General features: G+C 35.7%; 1 protein-coding gene across 2 annotated transcripts in view; it reads left to right on the top strand.

The window, feature by feature from the left end:
* Positions 1-10,347, top strand: part of LOC311098424 (septin-2) — a 39,359-nt gene extending 29,012 nt beyond the window's left edge. Inside the window, exons 8-12 of one of the 2 annotated variants that reach the window (XM_084138622.1) lie at positions 2,124-2,225; positions 2,325-2,470; positions 3,615-3,698; positions 4,359-4,419; positions 8,719-10,347. In XM_084138622.1, the coding sequence (XP_083994748.1) occupies positions 2,124-2,225; positions 2,325-2,470; positions 3,615-3,698; positions 4,359-4,419; positions 8,719-8,787 (462 nt within the window). In that variant the 3' untranslated portion in view covers positions 8,788-10,347. The remainder of the gene's footprint in view (positions 1-2,123; positions 2,226-2,324; positions 2,471-3,614; positions 3,699-4,358; positions 4,420-8,718) is intronic. The other variant, XM_084138623.1, reaches the window with a different exon arrangement.
* The last annotated feature ends 249 nt before the right edge of the window (positions 10,348-10,596 follow it).

Below are 10,596 nucleotides of genomic sequence, written 5' to 3' on the forward strand. Positions count from 1 at the left end.
CATGTTCCCCACGGGCGCAACTGTGCCGTGTTTATTTGGACTCCGAACACGCAACAATGACACCCATGCAAACAATAACACACACGGTCCTGTCTCGCTGCGGTTCCTCGCTATGAAAACAGGACTAATCATAACAGGAGGGGGTTTCTGTGAAGACCAGCGGAGCAGGAGCTGCTCTCCCATTGAATCGCCGTCCCCGCTGAGATTACATGAAAGCACTTAGAATGTCAGGAAGAGGCTTCTGGTGGCGTTCTGGGCGTCATTACGTAATGGCATTGTGAATGTGCTTCTTAGAAAAACAGCTTTGAAGTTAGAAAAATAAATCCTAATGTCTGATCCACCACAGGTGCTTCAGAAGTGCTATTTTTTTATAGACATATTTTTGGCTTAAGCAATACTGTGTTTTTCAATCTCATATTCTGTTTATTACTCACTTAAAAATGTTGGGTTAAAAAATAACCAAACTATGGGTTGGTATGGCACCTTCCCAACTGTTGGGTTATTTTAACCCAATGCATTGGGTTAAACTTTAGTTGGGTTAAAATAACCCAACAGTCGAGTTAAATTATTTATTTATTTGGCACTGCTTCAGCTGTGACAGACCATCACTAAAGCCCCTTTAAGACCTTTGCTATCACGAATACTGTAAAACAGGCCTAATGCTAGATAGTGATTTCAGACTAGGCCTCCTTAGTTTATTGTAGTAGGTAACTTACTGGTAGTACATCTCTAAACGGTTTCACTAGTGTAATGTTTTAATTAATTACTGCTAGCGAGCTAACGGGGATAGCTAGGATTAATTTCCTTAGGACTAAAGGGAACTTCGTTTTTTAAAAATATAAAATTCAATTTTAGAATAATTATATTCAACGTCTCAGTACACAATACTTACAGTAATGTTATATATACATAAAAACGATATGACTTACCTTTCATAATGTAGCAGCAGCTTCTGTGTTGACTGTCTGTCACTGGACCGTTAAAATTTGAACCGTCGCTGCGGAAACCGTGGGCTATTTAACCCAACAGTCGGGTTATTTCTAGAAATTACCCAACGATTTAAAAAATGACCCAATATTTTTGGAAAATAACCCAACATATTGACCCAATATGTGTAACCCAACGGTTGGGTTAAACAAATAGCCCATAGTTTTTTTACTGTGAAACTGGGAATATCTCCCACATTGCTTTGCATCATAGTTTTCACTGGTTCAGTTTGGTGTAAGGTGCAAATCTTGATGGATGTGTTCAGGTCATAGGGTAATTGGGGTAAGATCTGTTTCGGACAGATTGTATCTGTTATCTGACGGGCTCTAAACTCCCTACGTGTGGATCCAGCAAGTCGTTTATATTGAGTGATTCATAAGATTCCTGTTCTCAGCATCAAAGAGTTTCCTCAGGTCTCTCTGAGAGCGTTCCAGATGACAACATGCTGAGAGAACGGTGGAAGTTGTAGTGTCCAATGAGTTTTTAATGCTTTTTATGTCCATGTCAGAAAGCCATGTGTTTGTATATATATGTTTTTTTTAATTAATAATTAATTTTAATTTAATTAATTCTAAATGTAATTAATGTAACTATTTAAACTTAATGATTAATTTACAAGTATAATTAAGATGTATAATGTTTTAACTTATGATGTATATAAACGTACATAAATTAAGAATTTATTGTTATTATGCATTTATTGAATTAAAAATTGAAATTTACACTAACTATTTAATTTAAAATTTACAAGTATAATTATGATTTTTCACGCTTATAATTCAGCTAAATCGATTACACTGGGTCTGAACGTAAAGGTTTTTAGCTTATATAAATAAATGTATAATATATCATATATTTAATATAGGTATATGAGTGTATGTATAGTTATTGTTAAATAATTATTTAATTTAAAATATACGAGTATAATTAAGTTTTTTTTGTGCTTATACTTCAGCTAATTCAATTGCACTTGGTCCACAGACCTCTGAAAGTATAGGTTATTCGTTGGGTTATTTTTTAACCCAACATTTTTAAGTGAGTAATAAACAGAATATGAGATTGAAAAACGTATTACGTATTTGCCATTACGTAATGACGCCCAGGTATAGCTTTTAAAAAGTTTTCATTTTGTGCAGATTTTGGATGAGATCAGTGAGCAAGGGATCCGGATCTACCAGCTTCCCGACGCTGATTCGGACGAAGACGAAGAATTCAAGGAACAGACGCGTGTCCTAAAGGTCAGAGGTCAAAGTTTTTAAGTTCATTATCAGCTCTGTTACACTGCCCGACCCCCCCAAAGGCTTTGATTAAAGTTGAACGAGTGTGTTTGTGTGCAGGCCAGCATCCCGTTTGCCGTCATCGGCTCTAACCAGCTGATAGAGGTGAAGGGGAAGAAGATCCGTGGACGCTTGTACCCGTGGGGGGTGGTGGAGGTGGAAAACCCCGAGCACAATGATTTCCTCAAGCTGCGCACTATGCTGGTGTGAGTACACACACACACACACACGTTACCTAAACACGTTTAACCTCCTAAATATGAGAAATAGTAAAAACTGAAAAGGTGAAACTGTTTACATGACCATTTCCACACTCTGAACCCGAGAGTCCAACAGAATATTTTTGTTGCCGTTTCTTTTGAGACTCCTTGATATAAATGAAACTCTTCACATGCCAAATGAGTAACAAAGCTTACTTAACAATAGAGCGTTTGCAAAAACACTTTAAAATCAGATAACAAGGACAGGGTGACTCATACAAAAATTTTCATTCCAAAAGTAAAAAATGTTTTTGCATAAAGAAAATTAAGCCAATTTTATGACCATTAAAATGTATGCATTTTCAACGCACATTTCCACTCCAAATTCTCTTTAATGTAATGCGTCTGCATGATTTATTTATTCTCAATGAGTCTCAATACTGTATTTTAATGAAAAATGAACACCTTACAATAAGGTTTTATTTGTTAACTATATTATTCAACATTAACTAACGACGAACAATGCTTCTACATTTATTAATCTTAGTAAATCTTGGTAGTTTCTACATTTACTAATACATTTCTAAAGTTGTATTTGTCAACATCTTGTTAATGCACTGTATATGAACAAAAAAAGAACAATTAGAGCTTTACTAACATTTACAAAAATTAATGATTGCTTTATAAAAATATATATTTCTCATGTTAACAAATGAGACCTTAATGTAAAGTGTTACTGAAAAACTAAATGCATTTAAATCAGCATACAGAATAAAAGGTAGAACAACAGACCCCACAGTGATGTACAAATACTTCAAATAATAATGTTTTAAGTAAGGTATACTTTAAATGATATTAATTAGTGAAGGGTTATTTTGCACTACATTATTGAGAAATTTAGGGAAATTTGATTGATTATGAATATGTCTCATTGAAAAAACTCTAATGTTGGTAAAATAGGCTGTAATTTCTTTATGCAAAAATATAGTTTCTTAATTGTTTGATTTTTGGAGGAAATATATCCCGTGAGGTATCTTATATGACATATTTATTGTGACTGTCGGCTTGATTTCTCCATTTGTTCTGCAGCGCCCTCTGCTGACATAAATCTGTAAGCTTTATGTGTGTGTGTGTGTGTGTGTGTGTGTAGAACTCATATGCAGGACCTGCAGGAGGTCACTCAAGATCTCCACTATGAGAACTTCCGTTCGGAGAGACTAAAGCGAACTGGCAGGTAAGGCAAATCAACAAACACGGCATAAATACACACATTTTAAAGTTCATAACTGTTCAATTTAAAGATTTTAAAGTTGAGACCTGATGATCAAACATTACTCAATCAATTACAAAATTGCTTATTTGATTGGTAAAATAGAAATAGTGCAGAACCTTAAATATTTCTGAAGCAATTTTCCATAAAACTTATTTTAAATTTGTCAAAATCCTACAAATTAGACTGTCGGACCCTACTGATCCCCACTACGCGTGAACCGAGTTTGCACTTTTACGTGGTTAATAGGACTCTATATACTTAATTTAATGTCTCCTGAATTTATAGCATTACATTTTTATTTTTTTCTCAAAGCTAACGCACAACAAATAGCAGAACAAAATGTAAGCTGTCAGTGAAACGGGAATTGTGATGCACAGTTTGGGTTTGTCAGAGCTGCACAGTGAAACTTTCCCAGTTTAATTCTCTCATTAATAGTATTTAGAGCTCCTAACTTAATAAATAAGCTGTGTTTCTATGAGGAATGATTACTTAAAAATGTAAATCTGTATGCAGGTGCGAGGAACATCATCTAAATGAGATATTTATTCCGCTCACGCTTTTGCTCAATGTTGCCATGAGTGAATGTTTGGTGTATATTTTTGCTAAAGCCATGTGTTCCAGCAGGGCGGTTGAGGAAGAAGTGATGGACAAAGACCAGATCCTCCTGGAGAAGGATGCTGAGGTAAGTCACAAACACATATGCATATCATTTTGACAATCGGTTCAAACTCTATAATAATATCTAATATATCACTTTGTAATGTTTTTGAAAAAAGCCTCTTCTGCTCACCAAAGCTGATGTAAAATATGCAGTAAACAGAGTAATATTGTGAAACCATACATATCGTCCATATCGTGCTTAATTTGTTTGCGAAACTCTGGCCTATGGGAATGTATATCCCAGTCAGGCGCGGATGCAATCAGTGCAGTTTATAAACATGCATGTCTGCACAGGAAATGACATCAACTTCCTGCAGCTCTGAACATAGAGTATGCACACTTACAATGTAAAGAGTGTGTGTATACAGGTTTAAAGGGATAGTTCACCCAAAAATGAAAATTAGCCCATGATTTACCAGAGATGGGGGACTCGAGTCACATGACTTGACTCGAGTCCAAATTTAAGGACTTGAGACTTGCTTGACTAAATTAAGAAAATGACTCGACTTGACTTTGACTTGAGATCCAATGACTCGAGACTTGACTTGACTTGAACTGTATGACTCGAGAATGACTTGATATACATTTTTATATAAATCATCGCAACATCAATTGATGAACAAAATGAAAGCAACGAAACCACTGACGCCAGTCATCAGATTCTGCGCGATTGCGTGACGCTGCACAAGCCCAGAAAAAAACATACATCGCGGTGAGCGCGCTAAATACAAAAACATCTCCCAGCATCGTTTCTTTTTGGATATAAACACTAGAAATTGACCATATTCATACAAGAAGATTTGCTGTACGCACAATCGGACGACCATCACAACCTCGAACAGTCGAACTTCATTCACCACGTCTAAAAGTAGGCCTATGGCTTGTTTGACCTGTTTGTTATAGTTAATTTGACTATCTTTAAATCTAGAGAGAATATTGGTCAAAACAGCATGCCTCTTTATACACAATTATGTTTTCAAATGTAGCTTAATGTTGTCAATATTCAAATGATAATTAATGATGACATATGTTTTGTATAACATTGCCACATTTCTTTCAAATCATGCTTTAAAGCCAAATATGTCGTTCTTTCCCATGACAAAAAAACAACATAGTAATGTTTTGTCGTGTTTTATGTTTCTCTTAAAGCAGGGTTAGATGTTATCAGGGGGTTGGGGGCAAAATGCCAGCAGAATTAATATGCACCCAAAATTCAAAATGTGGTGGAAAAATTGCCCTAGTATGAGTTATTTTTATAATTATAACTTAAGATATTAAAAAATATTTCCAGAATATTGGCACGATTGCAAATGTGATAATGATTTTATAAAACAGTTCAGTAAACAAAGAGTGAATATTGTGATGTGACATTTTAGACATAATATTCCAAATATTCTCTGTTTTTGCTCTATTTCTCCAATGACAATAGTTCCAAACAAGCCACAGAAAGAGTTATGCGTATTTGTGATTCAGTGACCTAGTTGCTTAGTTCCAGAACGAATCTGCCGTTTTGAACAAATCAGTTGAATGAATGCTTCTATGACTGGTACATTAAGACGGTGATTTGGCGCCACCTATTGGCGGTTTTAACTTCATAATTAAAAATATATAACTTATATAAAGGGGATGCCAGTCTGAAGAATGCCATTTGGTGGCATAGGAACCATTATACTTGAATTGTGAATTGTTTAATACCTTTTAATGGTCTTCTGCAATGTTTGAGGCATATTTATTTTTTCACGCTTTAATGTTGGCCTAATTTCAGTTACATTTACATTTTAGGCTATGTAGTTTGAAATTTTATTTATTTTTTAGATTTTTATTGTAGTAACCACTCAGCTGTGTGTGGAAATGCATATTTTAAAAAAATGTTGCAAATAAAACCATAGTCCACAACTTCTGTAGTTTTAACTTATTTTAATATATAAATTCAGTGAAATCATCAAACGTTTGTACGACTTGCCAGTGACTTCTGACCCAAGCTACGACTTGACTTGACTTGCTTGACATAAAGCAGTGACTTGACTTGACTTGACTTACTTTTCACAAAATTGACTTGGACTTGCTTGAAACTCGAAGGTTAAGACTTGAGACTTGCTTGTGACTTGCACATGTGTGACTTACTCCCACCTCTGTGATTTACTCACCCTGAAGCCATCCTAGGTGTATACGACAGTCTTCTTTCAGACGAATACAATCGGAGTTATATTAAAAAATGTCCTGGCTTTTCCAAGCTTGATAATGGGAGTGAATGACTTTGGAAGTCCATTTAAAGGGATACTCCACTTTAAAATGAAAATTCTGTCATCATACACTCACCCTCATGTTGTTTCAGACCTGTATGAATTTCTTTCTTCTGCTGAACAGAAAGGAAGATATTTAGAAGAATATCAGTAACCAGACAGTTTCTGGTCTCATTGACTTCCATAGTATATTTTTTTCCTACTATGGAAGTCAATGAGACCAGAAACTGTCTGGTTACTGATATTCTTCTAAATATCTTCCTTTCTGTTCAGCAGAAGAAAGAAATTCATACAGGTCTGAAACAACATGAGGGTGAGTATATGATGACAGAATTTTCATTTTAAAGTGGAGTATCCCTTTAAAGCGCATCTATTCATGATTAAAGTGCTCGACACGGCTCTGGCGGATTAATAAAGGCCTTCTGAAGTGAAACAATGCGTTTGTTTAAAAAAAAATATCCATATTTAAAACTTTATCGACTAAAATAACTAGCTTCCAGCAAACGGCCTACGCATCGATTTACGCCAAAAGAGTAACACTTGAACTTGATGCACAACGTAATGACGAACGCAGGATGTTTGAACCGCGAGAGGCATCAATTGCTATCATTAGGTTCTTACAATTGATTGGTTGGGTCCGTACATGCGCTTCGTGAGGCACACTAGCACACACACGCAAGGTCTCTCGCTCCCTCTCTCTACACGTTCTTTCCCCGGTAGACGTAGAATCCACAGCTAGATCAATGAGAAACCCTATGATTACAACAACCATCATTTGAAGTGTCACACAGGTCTGAAATTATCGTACATTATAGGATTTTTTCCATTATTGATTGTACATCGTACAGAGGTCAAAATTATCGTACAAATACGATAATTATCGTACATCTGGCAACACTGTAAAACAGTGAAATCGCCCTTGAACTTCTGTCTTGCCTGCACTCGAGACGGTGACGGGAGCTCCACTGAAAGTCTTCTTACCTATTGGTTGTTGCTCGCGAAAATCGCTTCTCATTTGCATAAAGTTGAAATTTCTGAACTTTTGTTGCGTGTCTCGCGTCGCTTGACGTCGGAAGTCGCCAGCGCTCCATGGAAATGAATGGGATCATGTCACTTTGTCGTTGCGTGTTGCTGTCGGTGTGAACGGGGCTTTACTCTTTTGACGTAAATCATTTTTGGGTGAACTATCCCTTTAAGCTGGCACAAAGATAGTAAAACCTGAAATCAGCTACATTATGGGAAGCAGCCAAAAGCCCCAAAGAGGAAAACAGATTAATAAGCATGCTGAATAAAGTTTTAATTAATATGTAAAAGTGCAAAAGGTTTAAGGGATAGAAAATATCATTAGCTTAGTTTAAAAATGGAAAGACTGTACCAAGATACAAAACAAACACAAGTGTGTTTTAAGCATCATCTTCATCATCAGTGATGTATTTAGAGGAGCCGTTGTGTACAGTATGTTCTCTAATTATTATGATTGTAGTGATTAGACCTTACTTAGAGTGCTGTGTAATTGTGTTTATGTTTCACTGTGTTTATGTGTACGTGTCAGTCTACACGAGGTGTAACAATGTTAGATGCTGTGCAGTAAAGTGTGAAAATACACAAACACACACTTCTGATTGGAAATTTAGCTGGAAATAATATGTTCTCTATTGCACTAGATGAAGATATACACACACACACACACACACACACACACACACACTACTGTTCAAAAGTTTGGGGGTCGGTAAGATTTTGTAATGTTTTTGAAAGAAGTCTCTTCTGCTCACCCATGCTGCATTTATTTGGGGAAAAATAGAAAAATACAGTAAAAACAGAAATATTGTGAAATATTACTACAATTTAAAATAACAGTTTTCTATTTGAATATGTTTTAAAATGTAATTTATTCCTGTGATAAATTTTCAAAGCTGTATTTTCAGCGTCATTACTCCAGTCTTCAGTGTCACATGATCCTTCAGAAATCATTCTAATATGATGATTTGCTCAGGAAACTATTGTACTTATTAATACAGGTATTAATTTGTTTATATGTTTTATTTACATATTATTTGCTTTTTCTTCTTTTGCAGCTGAGACGCATGCAGCAGATGATCGCTCAGATGCAAGCTCAGATGAAGATGAAACCGGGAGACGACTAAGTGTGTGCGTGCGTGTGTGTGTGTGTGTGTGTGTCTGTTTGTATGTTGTGGGAACAGGAAGTGCCGTCTGACTGGAGGTTGCATTTATCCTACCCTTTTCTAAACACTATTTTCTCTTATCCCTCATGTTTATCAGATTGATGGAATATAATGTTAATGATGCCTAATTAATGTAACCAATCACTATCGCAGCTCCGCCCATATGAATAACCTCGCCACTGAAACCAACGGTCCGTTATGATGTCGTTTAATCAAGTCTTTGTCCAATCAGGTTAGATGTCGTTAATAATTTATATCATGATTCTACCGACAATGTTCAGCATATGTTCATCTGTATATTGATCGGGGTTTGTGGTCAGCTCAGCTGTATTTAGACCCCGAAGGCATGATGTTTTTCTGTGCCAAAACACTCTTTTTAAGCTGCTTGGCTTGTACCAGTCGTGCTTTTCATGCATCAGACTGGCATACGTTTACCAGATAACCTCGTCGATACTTTATAGAGTGCTTGTGGATAAATAGGATCAAATGAGTGGATGTTGTGCTTGTAGATGCACCTGGTCAAGTTTACAGTTTTATCAAATGGACAGGTTCATAATCGTGATGCATTCACAGACATGAATTAATATCAGTTTGTTTAAAAATGTTTGTTTGTGTTCAAAAAAAGCGGTCATGTGTGCTTAGCACTTAATGCATGTAAAATTTCATCACAAAAAGTAGCATCACTATCAAAGAAAATTGTCTTTCTTTTCAATGCATTTAAATCTCTATTTGTCAAGTCAAGCTGTGCGCTGGGCAGCGTTTCCCTCTAGTGGACGCTACGGGAAAACAAGCTGAAGTCCAGTTGAAAGCACATAAAAGCTACTTTGCCAGATTGGATCATGAAAAAACTAAGACTACAATTGGACAATCTTTTGACATCATGTTGCATTTTGTCAATAATGCAATATCTGATCAGTATCTTTTTTGAAAGGAAACATTGCACAAGAGTTCACCTTTCATATTTAGAAAGCGTGAATATAGTAATGGTACTAAAATGAGGATAAAGACAAGTTATGTTTATTGTGGACGCACTGGGTGTCAGCTGTATTTTAATTCACAGAAATGCCTTAAAACTCCACTTAGATGCACACATTTGTAGGCTTTCTCTTCTTTTACACTTATATTCTCATGGTGTGGGGTTTTCTATCAGTTTTATTGCTTTTTTACTTTATTTACTACTTTAAACAATAACATCTACTGCAGTGGACTTTATATTTTTTGTTTACCAGCTGGTACGTTTTACTGTATGTTTTAAAAGTTCGTCTTAACGGTCTAAGAAACGCACCATCAGACATTTGACAGCATTGTGGTGAGTTATCTGCTAATCATTGATGTCTGCAGTAAACACACTGATTTTGTTTTGTTGTCTTTGTGGTTCAGCCCAGTTATTTTGACTTGGTTATCTCCTGTTTAGGCCTTTTTAAAGAATTAACAGTTGTGCGGTACAGTAACGCTTACTTCCCTGTTTTACATCTTCCTTTTTGTACTTGCTCGTGTTGAGAAATAAATAACTTTGAGTCATTTGTTTTGAACGCTTTAATTTTCTGCAAGCATGAATGTTTGAAGTCTCAGAAATGGTTTGTGTATTTGTATGAATATCATTAATTTCCCTTCCTACACATTCAATTATATTTTGCTCAAAAGTGAAAGATGGGACTCTCTTTCATTCACCATTTTTGACTAAAGTTTCATTGATGCTGCAAATTTTATGCTTATCCTGCTTAATTTTTAAAAAGAATGCTTGGCACATGCTTGTTTTTATTTTTATTA

The sequence above is a fragment of the Abramis brama genome, assembly GCF_963993115.1.
Source record: "Abramis brama genome assembly, chromosome: 16".
In the NCBI taxonomy this organism is placed as follows: Eukaryota; Metazoa; Chordata; class Actinopteri; order Cypriniformes; family Leuciscidae; genus Abramis; species Abramis brama.